Source organism: Heloderma suspectum, chromosome 17 (genome assembly GCF_057233095.1).
Source record: "Heloderma suspectum isolate Gila_16-S chromosome 17, 16-S_ref, whole genome shotgun sequence".
Lineage (NCBI taxonomy): Eukaryota > Metazoa > Chordata > Lepidosauria > Squamata > Helodermatidae > Heloderma > Heloderma suspectum.
In genome coordinates, this window is record NC_139474.1 from 6670428 (window position 1) to 6693527 (window position 23100).

Consider the following 23100-nt stretch of genomic DNA (forward strand, 5'->3'; position numbering starts at 1 on the left):
GCTAGATGACCTCAAAGGCCTCAACATTACAGTGAGGTAGATTTAGGTAGAACATTAGGAGAAACGTCTTGACGGTAAGAGCAGTTTGAGAACGCAACCAATTACCTGGCCGGGGTGGGGTGGGGGCTCTCCCTCACTGAAGGTCTTCAAGCAGAGTCCTGACAGCTGACTGCTTAGGATGCTGGATTTCCTACATCTAAGATGGGGTTGGGCTAGATGACCTCAAAGGCCTCAACATTACAGTGAGGTAGATTTAGGTAGAACATTAGGAGAAACGTCTTGACGGTAAGAGCAGTTTGAGAATGCAACCAATTACCTGGCCGGGGTGGGGTGGGGGCTCTCCCTCACTGAAGGTCTTCAAGCAGAGTCCTGACAGCTGACTGCTTAGGATGCTGGATTTCCTACATCTAAGATGGGGTTGGGCTAGATGACCTCAAAGGCCTCAACATTACAGTGAGGTAGATTTAGGTAGAACATTAGGAGAAACGTCTTGACGGTAAGAGCAGTTTGAGAATGCAACCAATTACCTGGCCGGGGTGGGGTGGGGGCTCTCCCTCACTGAAGGTCTTCAAGCAGAGTCCTGACAGCTGACTGCTTAGGATGCTGGATTTCCTACATCTAACATGGGGTTCGACTAGATGACCTCAAAGGCATCAACATTACAGTGAGGTAGATTTAGGTAGAACATTAGGAGGAACATCTTGACGGTAAGAGCAGTTTGAGAATGCAACCAATTACCTGGCCAGGGTGGGGTGGGGGCTCTCCCTCACTGAAGGTCTTCAAGCAGAGTCCTGACAGCTGACTGCTTAGGATGCTGGATTTCCTACATCTAAGATGGGGTTGGGCTAGATGACCTCAAAGGCCTCAACATTACAGTGAGGTAGATTTAGGTAGAACATTAGGAGAAACGTCTTGACGGTAAGAGCAGTTTGAGAATGCAACCAATTACCTGGCCGGGGTGGGGTGGGGGCTCTCCCTCACTGAAGGTCTTCAAGCAGAGTCCTGACAGCTGACTGCTTAGGATGCTGGATTTCCTACATCTAAGATGGGGTTGGGCTAGATGACCTCAAAGGCCTCAACATTACAGTGAGGTAGATTTAGGTAGAACATTAGGAGAAACGTCTTGACGGTAAGAGCAGTTTGAGAATGCAACCAATTACCTGGCCGGGGTGGGGTGGGGGATCTCCCTCACTGAAGGTCTTCAAGCAGAGTCCTGACAGCTGACTGCTTAGGATGCTGGATTTCCTACATCTAACATGGGGTTGGGCTAGATGACCTCAAAGGCCTCAACATTACAGTGAGGTAGATTTAGGTAGAACATTAGGAGAAACGTCTTGACGGTAAGAGCAGTTTGAGAACGCAACCAATTACCTGGCCGGGGTGGGGTGGGGGCTCTCCCTCACTGAAGGTCTTCAAGCAGAGTCCTGACAGCTGACTGCTTAGGATGCTGGATTTCCTACATCTAAGATGGGGTTGGGCTAGATGACCTCAAAGGCCTCAACATTACAGCCATTACAGCCTCAAAGCCACTGTCCAATTCTATCACTCTACGATTCCTTACTGCTGCTTTCTTTTTCACAGGGTAAAGTGCCGCGATTGGCTACGGACACAAGAGATGCTCAGCCTGTGAAGCTATCTTGTTAGTTTCAGCTCAGTGCTCCTCCCAACAGCCTTGCTGGATCAGACAGACTCCAAATCCGTACAGCCTAGAAATCTGCCTCCAGTAGAGGACAATTAGAAGCTCTTGAGAAGCTCAAATGCGGGGCATGAAGGCACGTTTGCCTTTACAGTATTCACAGGTAGACAGTCTCAGAACATGGAGGTTCCATTCCGCTCGCATGGCTAATGCCTCCTGGTAGACCTGTCCCCTTGGTGAAGCTTGTCTCATCCTTTTTGGAGGATTTTAAAGGCCGCAATCCTATGCATGTTCAGACAGAAAAAAAAGTCCTACAGCTTCCAGCATTCCCCAGCCAGCATGGCTGGCTGGGGAATGCTGGGAGTTGTAGGACTTTCTTTCTGAGCATGCATAGGATCGCACCCCAAAACGGTGAAGCTAGCGGCCGTCGCTAGGTCTTGTGGCAGGGAGTTCCACAAGTTCGGCACGCATCTTCGAAGGCCTTCCTTTTCTCTGCCCTCCCTCTGCCGCCGTTCCAGTTCAGCTGGATGGCGCTCAGCTTGTAGCATTATCAGGAGAGAGGAGTGGATCGTCAGGGTAGGGATTTGGGGCAGACGTCTGGGTCCCCACTCAACAGACTGGGGAAGAGGGCAGGCAGCTGTTCAAGGAGCAGGAGCCCTGGCTTGCAAAAAAGAGAAGGGGACGAACCCTAGCTCCGCTCCACCAGACTGGTGATTTCTCTCCCCCTGCCCGCTGCTTCACACACACACACACACACACGCATACCTGCCCCTTGGGGCCTCCAGGCGGCTGTTGGTGATGCATCCTCCAGTTGTGGCTCATCATCCATTTGGCACCTGAATTCGTGCCATCATTCCAGCTCCGTGAGTCAGCCACGTTTTGGTGTCAGGGCTGGCACCCGCCAATTCCTTCCTTCCTCGTCTCCTTCCTCCCTCGCTCCCAGTTCCAAGCCCACCCACTAGGGCTAGGGGGAAAGGGGCTCAAGCGAGGCGAGTCATCGCGGCCCATGTTCCCCTGAAGCTGCCCCTCCCCGCCTCCAAATCCCCCTCAAAAACAAGCTTCCACTGGGGTCAAGCTACCCCGGAAGTCACCGATGCCCTCGCCTCCCCACCTCACTCACCCGTGGTATTTTGGAAGCAAAGGGGGAACCACTCTGTACGTGCTCAGTGGCACCCTTCTTTGTCACGCGTTCTAGAGCTAAACTGCCGGCGCAGAAATCAGAGACAGAGCAGAGCAGGGTCCAGTTACCCTGAGCACCACTTTCTTTGCTTTTTCTGCCCGCTCTTCACCCTTGGCAGCTAGGAGCCCCTAAGTTCGGCACCTTGGATAGCTCCTTTAGAATTCTGGCTGGTTCTGACCGAAACCCAGAATGGATGCACAGCCCCGCCGCAATCGGAGCCACCAGCCTCCACTGTGCACAACTAAGGCGGCAGCCCTCCTACTACGGAGTAAGCCGTATCGGACGCAGTAGCGCTCATTGCCCAGTGAACATGCGTAGGATCAGGGCTGTCCATCTTAAGTGGACCACCTTTCAGGGTTGCTGTTGTGAATACAGCTAACACTCCAGTCCTATACAAGCCTACTCAGAAGTAAGCTTCACTGTGTTTAATGGGACTTACAACCAAGTAAGTGTGATTAGTACTGGTAGGCAACCTGGTGCCCTCCAAATCCGTTGGACTACAACTCCCATAAGCCCTAGCCACATAACGAATGAGCAGGGATTGTGGGTGCTGTAGTCCAAACCATCAAGAAGGCCAAAGCTGCATTCTGTCTATATGGCCTTCCCCCATCTGGTGCCTTCCAAATCTTTTGGACTGCAACTCCCATCACTCCGGATCATCGGCCATGCTGGATCATGGGAGATGTAGTCCAAAACATCTGGAGGGGCCCAGGTTGGGGCGGGCTTACAACAGACGGGACATTTCCAGATGCTTTTGACTTCAACTCCCAGAAGCCCGCACCAGCATGGCCACTGGTGAGGAATGCTGGGAGCTGAAGTCTAAAACACGTGGCGCTCGAACTTCCACCCAGACCTGCCTTACAGGGTTGTTGTGAATCGTACCGAGATAATGTACATGAGGGCTCCGAGTTCCAGTAATGCAATCCGAACCATGTTAGGCAGAAGTCAGCCTCACCGAGTCCTGTGGGATTTACTCTCCAGTAAGTGCGCGCAGTGAGGAGATCGCAGACCAAACCGCGCCTTGCAACTGCTTATTTCAGTCAAACTGCAAAACGGCCCTTTGCTCAATGCAGGACACATTTCGCTCTGCCCCAGACCTTATTTCGCGCTGCCCGACTGGAGGGGCGTGGCTTCTTCCCCCTGGCTCCGCCCCTAACCAGAGTCAACCCAGCCTGATGTGGACGCAGCCGGAACAGCGGGGCAGAAGCGGACAGAGAAGAGGCTGTGGCTGGGAATCTGCTGTCGCGCTTCGGGGGCGGGACGGCAAAGGCACCAGTCTGCTGGGGCTTTGACACCAGGGAGCCCAGACTCGGGGGGGGGGGCGTGATTGAAGGGGGCAGCTGGGGGGCTTTCTTTTGTGAAAGGATCCACCCGGGTGCTGGGGAGGGAAGGAGAAGAGGGCTGAACCTCCAAGCGGCTCCCTGGGTGTCAGGGCAGGGCGGAACCCGACTGGGGGCCCAGCCGGAAAAGGAGAACCCCGTCCCCATTGCAGCCTGATTAACAGGGGCCATGTGGGTGCCCGGACTCCTGGGTCCCTGGGCTTTGGCCCTGATCCTGTCTGCAGGGGGCTGCCAGGGCCTGACCTTCCAGCTTCCGCCGCAGACGCGGAAGTGTCTGAAAGAGGAGCTGCACCGGGACGTGATGGTCACCAGGGAATACGAGGTGTTGGAAGCCGCCGCGCCAGGGATCAGGACGGATTTGCGGGTGAGGGCTCTAACTCTGGAGTAGCTGCTTCAAACTGGTCACACATAAACACATAATGCCAGTGTGGCGTAGTGGCGAGAGTGCTGGACTGGGAGCCGGGAGATCCGGGTTCTAGTCCCCACTTGGCCATGGAAGCTCCCTGGGTGACTTTGGGCCAGTCACAGACTCTTGGCCCAACATACCTCACAGGGTTGTTGTTGTGAGGCTAAAATGGAGAGGAGGAGGAGGAGAATGTAAGCCGCCTTGGGTTCCTTGCAAGAGGAAAAAAGGCGGGATATAAATGCAATAATAAAAAAAAGAGATGCGAATTCATCACCCCACAAGACTGCCTGGGAGTTTTGCCCTCTAAGGTCAGGTGAACTGATGGGTGGAAATTGCAGGGAAGCAGATTTTGGCTAAACACGAGGAGGAAACGTCCTAACACTGAGAGCTGTTCAGAAGCAGCACAGATTGGCATGGGACTTAGCTCTCCTTCACCGGAGGTATTTAAGCAGAGGCTGAACGGCAACCTGTCAGGGACGCTCTAATTGCATCCTGCATTGCTGATCATTCATTGAACAAAGGGCTGGACTAGATGATCTCCGAGACTGCAGCAACAGGCTAACTTGCCCTCTCTTCTGAAATGGAAAAAGAGGACAAACTCCATCGAGATGTATTAAAATAGTCAGTGCATATTTATTGCAAGCCAGCATGTGTTTCTTCAGAGTGATAAAAAATACAAAATGTGCCCTTTGGCTCTTAATCCTTCCCCCCTCCCACCCCCCCTCCCTCCTGAGCTCTTGATAACTTGGTTAGGTCTGCAGTGAAAATTTAAACCAGTTTCATACCTGTCAAACTGGCATGAATTGGTTTCCATCAGGTGTCAACCAGGATTGCCAACTTAACAGGAAAAAGCCTGCTCCTGCGCCTTTTAACAGCAGCTTGATTTGCGGAGATCAGCAAGAGAAGATATAACAACATATTTTGTTATGTTTTCAGTTTTTTGGTTTTGTGATGCCTTTGTTTTGTTTTGTCGAAACTCATCCAAAAAATTATTTAAAAAAGAGATCAGCAAGAGAAGCTTTCCACTGCATGGAGATAATAAGTAATTTATCTCCTGCTAATATCTGTAGCTCAAGCTGTCATTAAAAGGCTTTGGAGCAAGGGCTGACGGAAGAAACTGGCAAGGTTACTGTAGATTCCCACTCACAAAGCCTTTCCCAGTTTTTTTTTTTAAAGAAAGAGAAAGAGAAACAGACTCAGGACTGTAGTTTTGCAACGGGGAATGACAGATTTTGAGGAAAATATACTCCCCTTTCAAAACGACAACTCCCAGGAGTCTTTGAGAAGCCGTGAGAACCAAACCAATTGGAAAAGCAGTGCAGATGTGCCTTGATTTGGACTGGACAGGTCTGGCAGGAAACAGGTCTGAAGGGAAGGTGGCTCTGTCCTCTGTCCTCCACAAATGTCCCTTGAGCAATAAAAGTTTTTTTTCCCCCACCTCTGCCCTGGCCTCAGCCATTTTGGGGGCATCTTTGTGTTGACGTTCAGCAGGGCTCCTTTCGGCGCTGGACTCTTTCTACGTCAGTCGGGGTGGGGGTGTCCCAGAACCTCAGGGTCGGCAAAAGCAGTCTTGCACCAAGCGTACTGCCTGGACTACCAATGAGCCATCTGCTTTGAGGAAGACGAAGGGGTCTGGGGTCCGGCGTGGCCGACAGCAGCGTCCCTGGCGAGAGAGAAGCAGTGTGAACAAAGGCGGGAGGGCAGAAACAGTGGCCACAGAGATGGACAGTTTCTTCACTACCAGGCGAAGCTAACTGGAGAACAAACACCTACCGCTTTTTCTCCCTGCCGGAGAGGAGAACAGAAGAATGTCAGACCAATAGCCCGTCTAGTCTGGCATCCTGTTTCCAGCAGGAGTTTTGGGGTCATTTGGAATTTTTGAGAGGGTGCCGTGGGTGCTCTCACAAAACGGCTGCTGCAGGGAGGAGGTGCCTTGCCCATTCATAAAACGGCTGCCATGGTGGGCATAGCGGGTCACCCATTTCCCAGAAGGCAACAAACTGGTGAGACTAAAAAGAAAAAGAAACTTTCCCCACAAACCTCAGTGCAAGAGGTGGAGTCTGAGCTCCGAAACAGAAAAAAGCACTCTTTTGGACCCAAATAAAGACAGTGCTAGAAAGCAGTGCTTTGCTTTGCAGCATGGCAGCCTCCCAGTTAAAAAAAACTTTAAGGAATAAAAATCAGGCAGGGTGGGAAGCCTGGTGCATGCCAAGAGAAGTGCCTGTGGACACATACCACGTTGGAGGCCCTGAGCTTTTCTACCCGAGGCATTTATCGTGCACTCATGATTCCTTGCAGTTGTTTGTGGGTTCTTCAGACAACGTCGTGATCCTCCGGTTTCGCTTCTGTTTTTTCAGAGCGCGTTCCCATTTCTTTTTTTTAGAATGGGGAAAATGGGGTATTATTTCTGAACTCGCTGTTTCTACTTGTGTATTTGCGCTATTCTGTTACACCACAGCGCCACCTAGACGTTACCTCGCAGAAAAGCAGGAAAGGAAAAGCGCTTTGTCCAGAACTCAGAGCTCAATTCTCCGACGAAACCGAAAGTAGATACAGTGACTGACAGCCTCGTGTAGAAAAGCTCCTCAGCTCTGGGAAGGCTACCAGCATGGGATGTAGGCAAAACCCCTCTCGGACTAGTAGCCATTCATAGCCACATGCTCCATGACTATGACTAATCTTCTTTTAAAGGCACTTGAGGTAGCCACCAATGCCATCTCTTGTAGCAGTGACACACAGAGGTTATGCACTGTATGAAGAAGTGACTTCCTTTTGTCTGTCCCAGATCCAGTACCACACAGCATCATTGGATGACCTGGGCTTCTAGCATTACGAGACAGGGAGAAAAACGTCCCTCTATCCACTTTCTCCACCAGATCCAGAATTGCATAAACCTCGATAATGCCTCCCCCGTACTTGCCTTTTTCCTAAACTAAAAAGTCTCATTATTGTAGCCTTTCCTCATAGGAGAGTTGCTCTGGCCCCCTAACCGTTTTGTTTGCCCTTTCCAGCTCTACATTATCCCTTGTGAGATAATGTAGTGAATATGAGCCAACAATGTGATGTGGCTGCAAAAAAGGCAAATGCTATTTGGGGCTGCATTAATAGAAGTGTAGCGTCCAAATCCCGTGAAGTACTAGTTCCCCTCTAGTCAGCACCGGTTGGGCCTCATCTTGAGTACTGGGTCCAGTTCTGGGCACCGCACTTTAAGAAGGAGGCAGACAAACTGGAAGGGGTTCAGAGGAGGGCAACAAAGATGATCAGGGGACTGGAAACAAAGCCCTGTGAGGAGAGACTGAAAGAACTGGGCATGTTTAGCCTTGAGAAGGGAAGACTGAGGGTAGATAGGATAGCGCTCTTCAAGTACTTGAAAGGTTGTCACAGAGGGGAAGGCCAGGATCTCTTCTCGATCATCCCAGAGTGCAGGACACGGAATAATGGGCTCACGTTACAGGAAGCCGGATTCCAGCTGAACATCAGGAAAAACCTCCTGACTGTTGGAGCAATACGACAATGGAACCGATGACCCAGGGAGGTGATGGGCTCTCCCACACTGGAGGCCTTCAAGGTGAGGCTGGACAGTCACCCATCAGGGAGGCTTTGAGCTTGATTCCTGCCTTAAGCAGGGGGCTGGACTGGATGGTCTTATAGGCCCCTTCCAACCCCACGATTCTATGAGAGGGAGCAGCCAGAACTGTACACAGTATAAGTGCAGCCACACCATAGAATTGTGTGAGGCCATTTCCAAATCACCGCTGCTGCTGCATTTGGAATAGCAGCTGCCACCCTGGCAGCACCTCAACAGGATTTTTATTTATTCGTATAAATGCTAATACATATTAACCGAACCCATATCAAAATACTCCATCAAACTATAACACAAAACAAAAACTATCACACTATATATAAAACAATAGCAGGTAGAATCCAGAATCCACTTATGGGCTAGAATTGTAATTGTAGAATTCAAACTGGAATTGTATTCGGAAAAGCCTGTTGTGACACCTGTAATGACACTATGTGTGTTTGCAACATGTTGGACTGTCAAGTTTTTGTTTTTGCGTAATTTCACAGTTGTATTATTGCACTTTTTACAAACATTATTTATCCTTTGTATCTTAGTCTAGTTATTTCATTAAAGCTTGTTTTACTGCGGCTGTATTTTTCATCCTCAGTTCCTTATAAGTTGGCACAACTGCGAAGCATTCACCGTGGCTGCCAATTTTTCCTACTTTGGGGTCTTTGGAGAATTAGGGGTAAGGAAAGGCAGAACAGCATTGGCCACGCTCCTTGAGGCAGGGTTGCCGACTTTTCTTTTTTAACTGCGCCTGCTCCCGAAATCCGGCTCATGAAAGTGAGCGGGCGACGTTTTTGGCCCTTTTGGAAAGGCCGGATTTCTGCAAGTTCAACAGCCCGGCAAAAAGCTTTGCGGTGCAATGGGGAGGGAGTGTGTCTCAGTGGTTGGAGTACTTGCTTTGCATGCGGAAGAATTCAGTCCCGGGCATCTCCAGTTAAAAGGACCCAACAGCCTGGGGCAAGATAGATCCTTCTCTGCCTGAGACAGCTGCTGCCAGTCAGTGCAGACAATACTGGGTTAGGTGGTCAAAGACCTGGTTTAAGGAAGCTTCTTTTGTTCCTAATTGTACTTTGAGCAGGGCGCTGGTCTCTGTGCTACGCCTCAGCCCTTAACCTGGTTTCCAAAGCACAGCAGCTGCCCAGGACTGGGTCACAGGACCATCAGAAGCTGCCTCATACTGAGTCAGAGCCTTGGTCCACCTAGCCCGGTATTGTCAACACTGACTGGCAGCAGCGGCTCTCCAGGGTCCTTTCAGGCAGGGTCCTTTCTTAGCCCTAGCTGGCGAGGCCTGGGATCGAACCGGGGACGTTCTGCATGCACAGCGTGTGCTCTGCCACTGAGCCAAAGTCCTTCCGCTCTGGCTGAAGGGAGACGCCCTGTACCTGCTTTGCATCCACCTCCGGCCGATGGCTGGGCTGCCCAAGTCCACAGTCTTGAGTCCACAGGGGCAGCGGAGGTCTCTCTTCCCGACTGTGGCAGTGGCAGCCCAGGCATTCAGAGAAGACGAAGGAATCGGGGTGCAGCACCCAGCTCTGCCAGCCAAGATCTGTTGGGCGGCGATGGGAGGGGGGAGACAGAGAGGAAGAGGAGTGAGCATGATGGACGGGCAGGCAGAACGCTGTTTCTGCAAGCGCTGCTTATGCGTATCTCTCCCTTTCCTGCTGCCTCAGGCAGGACATAAGAACATATGAAGAATCACAGAATAGCAGGGTTGGAAGGGGCCTACAAGGCCATCGAGTCCAGCCCCCGAAGAGCCCTGGTGGATCAGACCCAGTGTCCGTCTCGTCCAGCATTCTGTTTACACAGCGGCCAACCAGCTGTCGACCAGGAAACTACAAGCAGGACAGGAGTGCAACAGCACCCTCCCACCCATGTTCCCCAGCAGCTGGTGTACACAGGCATCCTGGCTCTGATATGGAGGTGGCCCATAGCCATCAGGACTAGTAGCCACTGATAGCCTTCTCCGGAAATTTGTCTAACCCTCTTTAAAAGCCATCCAAATTGGTGGCCACCCCTATTTCTTGTGGTAGCGAATTCCATAGTTCAGCTATGCGCTGTGCGAAGACGTCCTTCCTTTTCTCTGTCTTGAATCTCCCACCCATCAGCTTCATGGGAGGACCCCACTGGGCTCTGGTATTAGGAGAGGGGGAGAAAAATGTCTCCCTGTCCACATTCTCCACACCAGGCATACATCTGTATACCTTCTTTTGCTCCCACCCACTAGGCCTTACTCCTGGGTTTAGGGCTGGGGGTAGAACCCAGGCTGTTCTTTAAGAGCTTTGGCTAACCCCCAATGCTGAGATTTGCTAGTTCTAATTCTATTCTCACTTACACTTGAATGTCAGAAGAGCCCTGCTGGATCAGACCAAGGGGCTGGCATTCTGTTTACACAGCGGCCAACCAGTTGCTCATGGGAAACCCGCAAGCAGGACAGGAGTGCAACAGCACCCTCCTGCCCATGTTCCCCAGCAACTGGGGCACACATCCTGCCTCTGATACTGGAGGTGGCATAGAGCCATCAGGACTAGTAGCCACTGATAGCCTCCTCCTCCAGGAATTTCTCTAACCCCCTTTTAAAGCCATCCAAATTGATGGCCATCACTACGTCTTGGGGTAGTGAATTCCATAGTTTAACTATGCGCTGTGCAAAGAAGCAAATGGTGTGCCCCCTTCCCTCCAAGTCAAGGTGCATGGTGCCCGAAGGCTGGGCAAATTATTCTGGCATGTGAGGCAGAAAATCCAACAAGCATTTCTCTCTGGGAAAATACATACATACATACATACATACAATTGTTGTTTTTGTTGCTGATACTTTTAATATTGTTGTTGTTAATAATAAATCAAAGTATTATTAAGAATTTACTAACAACAACAATAACTATCATTATTGTTATAATTATGAATAATAATAAAACATCGTCGTCATCGTCGTCGTCGTCATCATCATTATGGTGCAATCCTATCGATTGCACCTTGGTGACTGGAAGCCCCCAAACTTGGAGGCGTCCGATCATCTGATGCAGGATGGGAGGCAGGGCGGAGGCGATCTTTGCCTGCCTCTCCTCCCACCCTGCAGATTTCGCTAGATGGGTTTTTTTGCCTGTGTAGCGACGGCACTTCAGATGGGGAGGGAAGGAGGATGAAACAGGTCAGGATAACTCATATTCTGGCCTCTCTGGTCTCCTCCCCTTCCCGCCCTCCGGAACGCCCCCTTTCCCCCTCTCCAAGGTCGCTTTTCCAACCTCGGAGGCCAGCTGGCGCGGTTCTTTCTGAGCTGGCTATGAGGGGGTGAGGGAGGAGGGTCGGATCGCCAATGCCTCCTTCCGAGGATGGAACACGGCCTCTGACCTTGGAAGGAATCAGAACAAATCCTATGGTCCCTGAGATACTCGCCCAGGGAGCATAGGATTGCTCTGTTATTATCATCACCACCACCACTTTGCTGGCCTTTCATGACACCCAAAACCAGCTGCCTCACTCTTCCGTCACCATCGTTTTTCCATTTGTGTCAGGTCTTTTAGATTGGAAGCCTGAGGGCAGGAACAAAACTCATGCTTTTATCTCCAAGCTGCTCTGGCAGCTTATCTGGCTAAGGAACGGTGGTAAAAATGTTTTGAATTAAAAACAAGCACCACCACCCCCCAACTCGGCCAGGGCCAGCAGTGGGAGTCCAGAGTTGGCCTCTGGACTCCGATTGCTGAGAGAGCGGTATTGCGTTCACGGCCTGTTTGTGGGCTTCCCAGAAACGTCAGGCTGACGAATGGGGGAAAAGGAGGAGAAAGGGGCTAAGCAAATACCCTCCTCCCTCCCATTTCTCCATTCCAAATCTCCCTACAAAGCTGTTTTCTTTTTTGAAGTGTTGGGCCTGCATTACATGCGCATAATGCGTCATTCGCCCTGAAGACAGCGCCATAATTTACGTGGACAACATCTCTCCCATTGTGGGTAAGCTCAGTGAAAACAGAGGTAAGCAGCTGAAATCTGTCAATATGCGGTGTTTCCACGTCGAATGATGCATAAATCAAGGAAAAAAGAAAAACGGCGCATGGTCGTGAAATTCTCTGCGCGAGTGTTAAAACCTAAAAAAGCAAAATGGCTTTACCAACTCTGTTGCTAACAAGCCGTATGCAGTCATTTATTTCTCTGGTTTGCAGATCTTCTTCTTTGGTTTCAATAATGTTCTGAATTCGTTCCATATCGGAGACTAGCGAAGGAACCCGGCTTTGCATGGGTTGGAATAGCCGTTAGCTTGAAACAGCAAAGGCTTCAAGCAAATTTACACAGCTGTCATGCTTTGCCCGCCCCGTCTGAGTGAAGCCACACCCACTGCCACCCCTAGGCATGGCCCCTGCACCCCTATAGCCCCTGAAGCAGGGGTCTGTCCACTCTATTCCCAGGGGGGGGGCCTGCCCCATAGCAGGAGGGGGGTTGCAGGCCTATAACTCTGCCCCTTGGCCTATTAATCTCCCCTGGCTTCAAACTGTATGGGCTGCAAAGCTATGTGCTTCTATGGGATGTCTGCCATCTAGTGACTGACATTGGTATTGCAGGCTTCAAACACATGGTCAAATTAAAATTAATTAAAATTAATGCATTCTAAACACAAAACAACCCCAAAGTGCAAACCCCTGGGGTCCCCTTAGTATGCATGCCCAAGTTTTACATGTCTAGCTTTCATGGTCTTGGTGTTATGGTGCTGAGAGTTGGACAGACAGAGAGAGACACACACACACAAATCCTCTTTTATTATTATGTAGATGGTGTCGTGTCCCCTTCATGGATCACTGCCTTGTTGTGGCGAAGGGGCTTGCGTAACTCAGTGAAGCCATAAGCTATGCCATGCAGGGCCACCCAAGACAGACAGCTCATGGCAGAGAGTTCTGACAAAATGTGGTCCACTGGAGAAGGAAATCGCAACTCACTCCAGTATTCTTGCCAAGAAAACCCCATGGAATGTATCACAAGGCTAAAATATATGACACCAGAAGATGAGCCCCTCAGGTCGGAAGGTGTCCAATATACTACTGGGGAAGAGCAGAGGGTATTTCCAAGTAGCGCAAGAAAGAGTGAAGCGGCTGGGCCAAAGCCGGAAGGACACTCAGCTGTGGATGTGTCTGGTGGTGAAAAGAAAATCCGATGCTGTAAAGAACAATATTGTTTAGGAACCTGGAATGTCAGATCAATGAATCAAGGTAAGCTGGAGGTGGTCAAACATGAGATGGCAAGATTGAACATCGACATCTTGGGAATCAGCGAACTAAAATGGACAGGCATGGGTGAATTTAATTCAGGTGACCATCATATCTACTATTGTGGGCAAGAATCCCGTAGAAGAAATGGAGTAGCACTCATAGTCAACAAAAGGGTGGGAAAAGCAGTACTGGGGTACAATCTTAAAAATGATAGAATGATCTCAGTACGAATCCAAGGCAAACCATTCAACATCACAGTAATTCAAGTCTATGCCCCAACCACTGATGCCGAAGAAGCTGAGGTTGATCGGTTCTATGAAGACCTACAACACCTTCTAGAACTAACACCAAAAAAAGATGTCCTCTTCATCATAGGGGACTGGAATGCTAAAGTAGGAAGTCAAGAAATCACCAGGATAACAGGCAGGCATGGCCTTGGTGTACAAAATGAAGCAGGACAAAAGCTAATAGAGTTTTGCCAAGAGAACACGCTGATCATAGCAAACACTCTTTTCCAACAGCACAAGAGGCGACTGTACACATGGACATCACCAGATGGTCAATATCGAAATCAGATTGATTATGTCCTTTGCAGCCAAAGATGGAGAAGCTCTATACAGTCAGTCAAAACAAGACCTGGAGCTGACTGTGGCTCAGATCATGAGCTGCTTCTTGCAAAATTTTGGCTTAAATTGAAGAACGTCGGGAAAACCACTAAACCATTCAGGTATGACCTAAATCATATCCCTGATGAATATACAGTGGAGGTGAGGAATAGATTTCAGGGATTAGACCTGATAGACAGAGTGCCTGAGGAAATATGGACAGAGGTCCGTAACATTGTTCAGGAGGCAGCAACTCAATCCATCCCAAAGAAAAAGAAATGCAAGAAAGCCAAGTGGCTGTCTGAGGAGGCTTTACAAGTAGCTGAGGAAAGAAGGGAAGCGAAAAGCAAGGGAGAAAGGGGAAGATATATCCAACTGAATGCAGAGTTCCAGAGAATAGCAAGGAGAGACAAGAAGGCCTTCTTAAATGAACAATGCAAGGAAATCGAGGAAAACAACAGAATGAGAAAGACTAGAGATCTCTTCAAGAAAACTGGCGATCTCAAGGGAACGTTTTGTGCAAAGACGGGCATGATAAAAGACAAAGAAGGCAGGGACCTCACAGAAGCAGATGAGATTAAGAAGAGGTGGCAAGAATACACAGAAGAACTATACAGGAAAGATCTTAATGTCCTTGATAGCCATGATAGTAATGTCCTTGATAGCCATGATAGTGCGGTCACTGAACTTGAGCCGGACATCCTCAAGAGTGAAGTCAAGTGGGCCTTAGGAAGCATTAGTAACAACAAAGCTAGTGGAGATGACAGTATTCCAGCTGAGCTATTTAAAATCCTAAAAGATGATGCTGTTAAGTGCGGCATTCAATATGCCAACAAATTTGGAACACTCAGCAATGGCCGCAAGACTGGAAAAGGTCAGTTTACATTCCAATTCCAAAGAAGGGCAACGCCAAAGAGTGTTCAAACTACTGCACAATTGCGCTCATTTCACATGCCAGCAAGGTGATGCTCAAAATCCTACAAGCTAGGCTTCAGCAGTATGCGAACCGAGAACTACCGGAAGTACAAGCTGGGTTTCGAAGAGGCAGAGGAACTAGAGATCAAATCGCCAACGTTCGCTGCATCATGGAGAAAGCAAGAGAATTCCAGAAAAACGTCTATTTCTGCTTCATTGACTACGCTAAAGCCTTTGATTGTGTGGATCACAACAAACTGTGGCAAATTCTTAAAGTGATGGGAGTACCAGACCACCTTACCTGTCTCCTGAGAAACCTGTACGTGGGTCAAGAAGCAACAGTAAGAACCGGACATGGAACAACCAACTGGTTCAAAATTGGGAAAGGAGTACGACAAGGCTGCATATTGTCACCCTGCTTATTTAACTTATATGCAGAGTACATCATGAGAAATGCCGGGTTGGATGAATCAGAGGTCGGAATTAAGATTGCTGGGAGAATTATCAACAACCTCCGATATGCAGACGATACCACCCTAATGGCAGAAAGCGAAGAGGATCTCAAGAGCCTCTTGTTGAGGGTGAAAGAGGAGAGTGCAAAAGCTGGTTTGAAACTCAACATTAAAAAAACTAAGATCATGGCATCTGGCCCTATCACTTCCTGGCATATAGAAGGGGAAGAAATGGAAGCAGTGACAGATTTTACTTTCTTGGGCTCCAAGATCACCGCAGACGGTGACTGTAGCCATGAAATTAAAAGACGCTCGCTCCTTGGGAGGAAAGCTATGGCCAACCTAGACAGCATAGTAAGAAGCAGAGACATCACCTTGCCGACAAAGGTCCGTCTAATCAAAGCTATGGTTTACCCAGTAGCAACGTATGGCTGTGAGAGCTGGACTATAAGGAAGGCTGAGAGCCGAAGAATTGATGCTTTTGAACTGTGGTGCTGGAGAAGACTCTTACGAGTCCCCTGGACTACAAGGAGGTCCAATCAGTCAATCCTAAAGGAAATCAACCCTGAGTGCTCATTGGAAGGACAGATACTGAAGCTGAAGCTCAAATATTTTGGCCACCTAATGCAAAGAGAAAACTCTCTGGAAAAGACCCTGATGCTGGGAAAGACTGAAGGCAAAAGCAGAAGGGGACGGCAGAGGATGAGATGGCTAGATAGCATCACCGATGCAATGAAAATGAACTTGAGCACACTCCGGGAGAGAGCACAGGACAGGAAGGCCTGGCGTGCTATGGTCCATGGGGTCACGAAGAGTCGGACACGACTGAACGACTGAACAACAGATGGTGTCGTGTAGCAGCAAAGAGACTGAGGGCACAATCCTATGCATGTTTAGACAGAAAAAAGTCCTACAACTCCAAGCATGCCCCAGATAACCATGCTGACTGGGGGATGCTGGGAGCTGTAGGACATTTTTCTGTTTAAACAGGCATAAGATTGCGCCCTGAATGACGAATCAGGAATTTCCAGATTCGAATCTTGCTTCTGTTGTGAAGTCCATTGGTAGCTTTAGGCAAGGCATGCTCTCAGCCAGAGGGCCCTGCCCCCAATCTGCAAAATGGGCAATAATAACATTGCCTTATCTTGCAGGGTTGTCGCAAGGATTACACCTAGATAATAGCTGTGAAGGGCTTTTATATGTTGCAGAACTTGCATTTTTAGTTTCATGAGATATATAATCAGTGAATTCCTTTTTTTCTTTAGCGATTTTGATTTATCATGTACGTTTGTCTTCTTTTTTGTTGCTTTTATTTTGTTGACCTTATTTTGAGATAAAAATAAAACTTCATAAGAAAAAAAAGGAAACATGCTGTACAAACTTTACGTATTGTTGAAATATTTCTGCAATGTTGACACCTTTCCTTCCTTTTGTTTGTATTTATCATTTGGGGCTGGGGACCATTCCCTTTTCAGTTAGTTTTGAAACTGCAAGGGCTGGGTGTGTCCCCCCACCCGCTCCCCGTAGGCATACAGGTGTTTAAACATGCAGGTATGTCATCCCAGCGTTATGTGCTTGCTGCATGAGCGTGCCCACGTGTGAAACTAACAGCATCTGTTATTTGCTTTACCCATGTCAGTTTCATTATGCCTGTCAAGTGCTGCAGCTCTGCACAGGCGTGCAAGCTTGTGATGTGCGTGTGTGTGTGTGATGGGTGTATTAATCTACCGAGCTCTTACCATCCAGCATAACATGGTGGGAGATCTGGGTGCAGCGTCCTCTTCGGATCAACAGCGACTGATTGGAGGAGATATCTGTTTGGGAAAAACAAGGACAACCAGGTGGGCAGCTGGTGATAAACTGTGAGGTTTTATAGTGACAGGGATAAAGCTATGGAGTCTTGCACCTGCAATAGTTATTTAGAAGGGAGAATTCCGGCGGTTGCAGATTCTCTCTGCAGTGCAAATTATGGAGGGGAAAAGTTGCACTAATCAGAACTGGCCATTATTGGATCTGCCATCCTGGCTGCCTATTCCTAGAGGGGCCAGCAGAGGGCAGAAAGGGGTGTTCTTCAAGGAGAAATCCTACAACCTTGTTTATTTACACAGATATATAGAAGGCTAAATATTGTCTCCGTCGCCTTTCCCCAAGCCCCATCGCCCTGACCGACTAAAGCCATTCGCTGAGCTGCTGTGATGTCACAGATTGTTCAAGGAACATTCCGAGGGTGGAAAGAGGAAGTCGTGGAATATTTAAAATCAGTGCAGCTTCTGTGTACGTAGTGCAAGGTCAGTTTGGAAGGGGGACAAACCTGATACAGAATGTAGCGATAGGAGAAGTATGTGCTGGTGGGGGCAGAAAAGAAAGGGGGCTAAGAAGTTGGGGAGATGAGTGGACAGGAAATTAAGCAGGCAGGCAGTGGAGAAGGCATATTGATTGGCATAGTGGCATATTGATTTGAAGTTAGCAGCAAGTGTGGCTGTATGTCTTAACAATTGCCTTCCAATTCTGGTCACTCTTCCCATTTGACAGATGGGAACACCAAGGCTGAAAGTCAGTGATTCTCCCAAGGTCACACAGCAAATCCTCAGCAGAGGTGGGATTTGAACCCACATCTCCCAGGTTTGAAGCCAACACATCAGCTATGCTTCTATCACTCTCAGCTCCATATAGCTGTATTTACCACAGGGCTAAGGGGGGACCAACATCTCAGGGGCCCCACTTAGCTAGCCCAGCTTTCAAATAAAAAAAAAAGAGCAAGTTTCTAGCCCTTGTGGAACCCAAGATATGCAAAACCCAAGATATGCAAAAAAATATATTCAGGCACATTCCAATTGTTTTGTGAGACGGACAATCGTTTTGACCAATCGTTTTGTGAGAAATGAGTGTGCGACCACCTTCCAGTGTGTTTAGCCAATGACCAAAGTCACAGCTACATTCAACATTTGGCCACAGAGATAAGTATCGAGGGAAGGTGTGTCTGCAGAAGTGACACTACCTGGTTCATCTTGAACCCCCTTTGGGGGGGATCCACCCTCGTGGAATACTCATTACTGCCGATAGAAAACAATTCGGAAATCAAGAATTTTAGTGTAGCCGTGACAGGGTGTAGCATATACAGCCCCAAACAGTGGGTGACAGGAATGACAGGAGTTCATGTTCTTTTTGGCTCAGGTCTTATTTCGTGGAATTTGGCCCTTGGGCTGAAAGAAGTTCAACGCCCTTGGCTCAGGGTGAGGAGCGGATGATCTAAGCTATGTCTAGGAGAGGGAAGAGGGGAGAATAGACACTCACTGAGGTGTTGTTCCACAATGGACAGGGCCGGGAACATCATGGCTTCCTTTGCCCAGGCACTGCGCGCCTGGGTCATGGTGTTGGCTATGATCCCAGGGGGCCGGTCCAGTCGGAGCAAATGCAGCATGGCAGAAGCCACTTGCTGGAGCACCTGTTCCCTGCAGCTGCCAAGAGAGACAGAAGGAAGATCAGCCACAGGTTCCACACGCGATTCTACGTAAAGTCGCCATTACGTATTTCTTTATTATGGATTTATTGATGTATTGCACTCATGTACTGCCTTTCTGGAACCAGCCAAGGCGGTTCACAAAAATGCAGTTATGATCGTCATGGTGCTAGTTTGGGTTTGGTTTTCGGAACCAGTGGTAGGGGGTGGCCCCATACAAATGGCCCCTAAAGAGGAAATGCGTCACTCGTAAAAGAGGACACCGATTTACATAAATGGTGCTTTTGCTCATGTATATGTCAAGATGCAAATTTAGAAATAATTATTACGATTTTAAATAGAAATATAGCCCATCCCACCATAGTGTGTAAAGTTGTGACCAGGTGTGACCAGGTGTGACCAGGTTATCTCTGAGTCTGCTGCCCAGGTGATGCTAAGTGTGGTTTGGGCGATGGTTCTGAGGGTGCAATCCTATGCATGTTTAGACAGAAAAAAAGTCCTACAGCTCCCAGCATTTCCCAGCCAGCCAGGCAGTTGTAGGACTTTTTCAGTCTAAACATGTATAGGATTACAACCTTTCTCTTTCTTTCTTTCTTTCTTTCTTTCTTTCTTTCTTTCCTTTCTTTCTCTCTCTCTCTCTCTCTCTCTCTCACCTCCTATCTGAAGAGGAAGGCAGTCTGCCCATGCTCAGACACACTTTGCCCTCAGATCCTTCCCCAACAGGTTTTGCTTCAGGAAGGTGGCACTCTGTACATGCTCAGAGGCACCTCACCACGCACTGCACATAAACCTCAATAGTGTCCTTGCCTGTCTTTGACACTAAAAAGCTCCCGCTGTTGTAACCTTGTTGGGGGAGTGGGGGGAGTTGCTCCAGCCACCGATCATTTCGGTTGTCCTTCTTAGAAGGGCCGTAGCTCGGTGGGTGGAGCCCCTGCTTTGCATGCAGAAGGTGGTAGGTTTGATCCCTGGCACCTCCAGGTAGGGCTAGGAAAGAATCCTGCCTGAAACCCCGGAGAGCTGCTGCTGCCAGTCAGTGTCGACAACACTGGGCTAGATGGACCCAGGGCCTGAACTGGTATAAAAAACAGCTCCCTATGTCATCTCCTAGCAAGAAAAGGGGACGTCTGTCCATGTGCAGAAGGCCTTTCCCTATCTGCTGAGTAATAGCCTTCTTTAGCCAGAATGCTTCTTAGAATCTGGCATCCTAGGCATGTTTCACTGGTAGGCAATGCCACTGAAGAGAATGGGCTTGCTCGCAAGTCAAAATGCACGAAATCAGGTTCGGTGTCCCAAAGACCTCAATGGGAAGAGTTAGAAATATACTTAAAATTTCTCCTGCGGAAATCAGGGGGAGTTGAAATGTTTATCTCAGTTTAGATGTTGGCCTGATTTAAAAATGGAAGCACTGCCCTGCTGGATTAAACCAAAGGTCCTTCTACCCCAGTGTTCTGTTTCCAACAGGGACCAGGCTGGCCCTTCCAGAAGGGGAGCCTTCACTAACCTGGTGCCCTTCAGTTGTTATGGGAATTGTAGTCCAACACAACTGGGGGGCACCATGCTGGCTGAGGGATTATGGGAATAAACCTGGTAGAGCTCCTGCTTTGCATGCAGAAGGTTCCAGGTTCGATCCTCAGCATCTCCAGGTAGGGCTGGAAAAACTCCTGCCTGAAACCCCGGAGAGCTACTGCTGCTGCCAGTCTGTGTCGACAACACTGGGCTAGACAGACCAAGGGTCCGACTCGGTATAAGGCAGCTTCCAATGTTCTTCTGCACCTTTTCTGGCTCTACTGTTTTCTTGTTGGGACAGCTAGCCCAAAGCATGCACAGTCGGCATTCCAAAAGTCCCCGTCCTCTGCATTACCCTAAATCAGGGGCCGCGGTACCGTGAGGGCAGGACTTCAGGGCAGAGGTACCATGTCCTGCTCAGCAGAACGAAGCAAGCCCCTCACACACACCTCCACAGCCAAATGTCCAGTCATGAATCCAGTGGAACAAAAGACATGACCATCTAAAGAGGGAGAAGGGAGCCTGTCAGACGGCAGGTCCTGAGTCTAACGTATCGTAATTGCACCACTGATGGGTGCCGACTTCAGGCTTGTGGGATCTACTTTGGGTTTTGCTCAAACACGCAGGTCTACCAGCCAGGGCCTGGTGCGAAAAGGCAGACACTTAGACAGTGGAGGCTGGTGGTTCCGAAGTCAGTGGGGTGGTGAATCCACTCCAGGCTTCAGGCCGAACCAGTCCGAACTCTAAAGGAGCTACCCAAGGTGCTTTGCAGAGAATCCACTCCCGGTTTCAGTCCAAACTCTAAAGGAGCTATCCAAGGTGCTTCCATATCTTGGATAGCTCCTTTAGAGTTCGGACTGGTTGGGACTGAAACCCGGAGCGGATCCACCGCCCCACTGACGTCAGAGCCACCAGCCTCCACTGCATTTAGGATTAAAGAATTCGGAGCCCAGGAATTGGTTTGGAGGTCCAGAACTGAATGGAGCTCACAGCCCTTCCGCTCCAAAAATCGCACTCCTGTTCAACCCAGGCTTTCTTCGTTTCAGCAGGTGGGAAAAGTCATGCTATCGTTAACGTTGCTATCGTTAAACAGCTGAGAGTGAGGAAACTTGCCCGTCTGCTGCAAATCACCCAGAGATTTAGATCCCGAACTACCTTTGCCCACCCCTGGCTGAAATAGCAATTTTGTTCTAAGCTTTTCCTCCTTCTAACACCCCCAGCAGTCTGACCAAGGCAAGGCAGGACAGTGCCTTTGTGTCAAAGAGTGAATTTCAGCACATGCTGCTTCTCTTTCGTTTGTGTGGCACACTCCCCCTCTTTCAAGCGCTACTGCGGAAAACTGTATAGAAGCCAGTTGTGCAGTTAGAAAAGGTGAGACCCTGGATTAGATGTTTTTACCAGGGCGGGGTGTGTGTTCCTTTAGATGTCCATGTGCATTACTTCAGCTGTGAAACGCACAACTCTGTTATCTTCCCGCCACCCCTGCCGCCATCCCGTGCTTTACAACTGCTTCTACGTTCCTAATATCTCTGAGCAAAACGAATAAATGAACAAAAATATTTGCCAACCCTGATTTTAAAAAGACACATACTCCATCTTACCAAATGCTTTCTTTCCAGTCCACAGACCCTAAAAATCCAACAATTCAGGCATCAAAAAAAACCCCAAGCCAAAATTAGACCGTCGACATTCTGTTCGTACGATATTGACATTGTTAAATTTAACGAGATCGGACTCAAAACGACTGAACCTCTGCGACTTCGCTCTAATGTGGCAAGGAACTTGGCTGAGTTTGCAGTTAGCATAATGTTAGCACCTGCCGTAAGGACAGAAATATATAAAACTCAGCACTGAGCTTCCAGGATATAAACAAAGCATAGGAGAAATAAAACGAGCTCGCATATCCCTACAGAAATTGCAGTATAGAAGGGTCTGAGGTTGTGTTTCTATTGCAGTGCTAGAAGTACTCTCAGCATGAGCAGGTTCTCATTTTAAACTTACTGAAATCGTAGCACCATCATGACCTCAGGAATGAAATGGAATTTTCTTCCCCTGCGCTGATGCCAAACAAGTTTATGTGGGAATAAGGACTATTTTGTTGTCGACAGGTATAAGAGATGGATGGATGGACAGCTAGATATATTTAAAATCAAAACAATAAAATTAAGATTTGTAACCATGTACATGCCCTGCTGGCCTCTCCCTGAGGATAAAATATTTCTAAAAATAAGATGGATGCTGTGACAACCAGTCTCAACCCCCGGTGGGCCCTGGCATATCCATCCAGCCAAGGTGCTCATGCTGAGACTGTTTGTGACTGCTCCTATCTGCCCCTCTCTGGTTGGTCATTGGGGGGGGGGCGGCTGGATTTCATCCCCCGAGATACACTCCTGCTCTCCAACTCCGCATTTCTTTATTTGTTGCATTTATATCCCTCCAAGGAGCTCAAAGTGACATACATCATCCTTTCCCCCATGCCCATTTTATCTTCACAACAGCCCTGCGAGGTAGGTTAGGCTCAGAGAGAAAATGTCAGGGCAAAAGGCCACCTGAGCTTCAGGGCTGAGTGGGGATTCGCAGTCAGGTCTCTGCAGTCCAGCGCTCTTAACCACCACGCCACCTCGCCTCTTTGCAGGGTCCCTGCACGGGAGACAACCGGGCCACTGCTTACCTTTCGTTGAGGCTGACCACAACAGGCTCGGGCAGTTGTTCCTCCCCAAGGCGGGTCTCCGGGGGGGCACAGGTGCCACAGAGAAGCACCCCCATCAGCAACCCGCTCACAAGGAGCAGGTGCAACATGGCGCCAGGCAGAACGTACCCCGGGCCAAGAC

At 49.1% G+C, this 23100-nt stretch overlaps 1 protein-coding gene across 1 annotated transcript; it reads right to left on the reverse strand.

Annotated features, from left to right (window-relative positions):
* Window positions 1-5168: 5168 nt before the first annotated feature.
* Window positions 5169-23100, reverse strand: LOC146334318 (growth/differentiation factor 15-like). The gene is made up of 5 exons (XM_084823776.1): window positions 22941-23100; window positions 18598-18761; window positions 17043-17117; window positions 9522-9685; window positions 5169-6225 (listed from the first exon to the last, which is right to left on the reverse strand). The coding sequence occupies exons 1-5, from the start codon at window positions 23066-23068 to the stop codon at window positions 6112-6114; spliced, it is 645 nt and encodes a 214-aa protein (XP_084679902.1). The 5' UTR covers window positions 23069-23100; the 3' UTR covers window positions 5169-6111.

Bases quoted from the DNA above. Each gene is read 5' to 3' on its own strand.
- LOC146334318 (XM_084823776.1), bottom strand. From the start codon at position 23,068: ATGTTGCACCTGCTCCTTGTGAGCGGGTTGCTGATGGGGGTGCTTCTC. The intron at 17,118-18,597 runs GTGAGTGTCTAT...TTTCCCAAACAG, and splicing joins CATTGTGGAACAACACCTCA to ATATCTCCTCCAATCAGTCG. The intron at 6,226-9,521 runs GTACAGGGCGTC...CTCTCTCGCCAG, and splicing joins CGGAGGTGGATGCAAAGCAG to GGACGCTGCTGTCGGCCACG.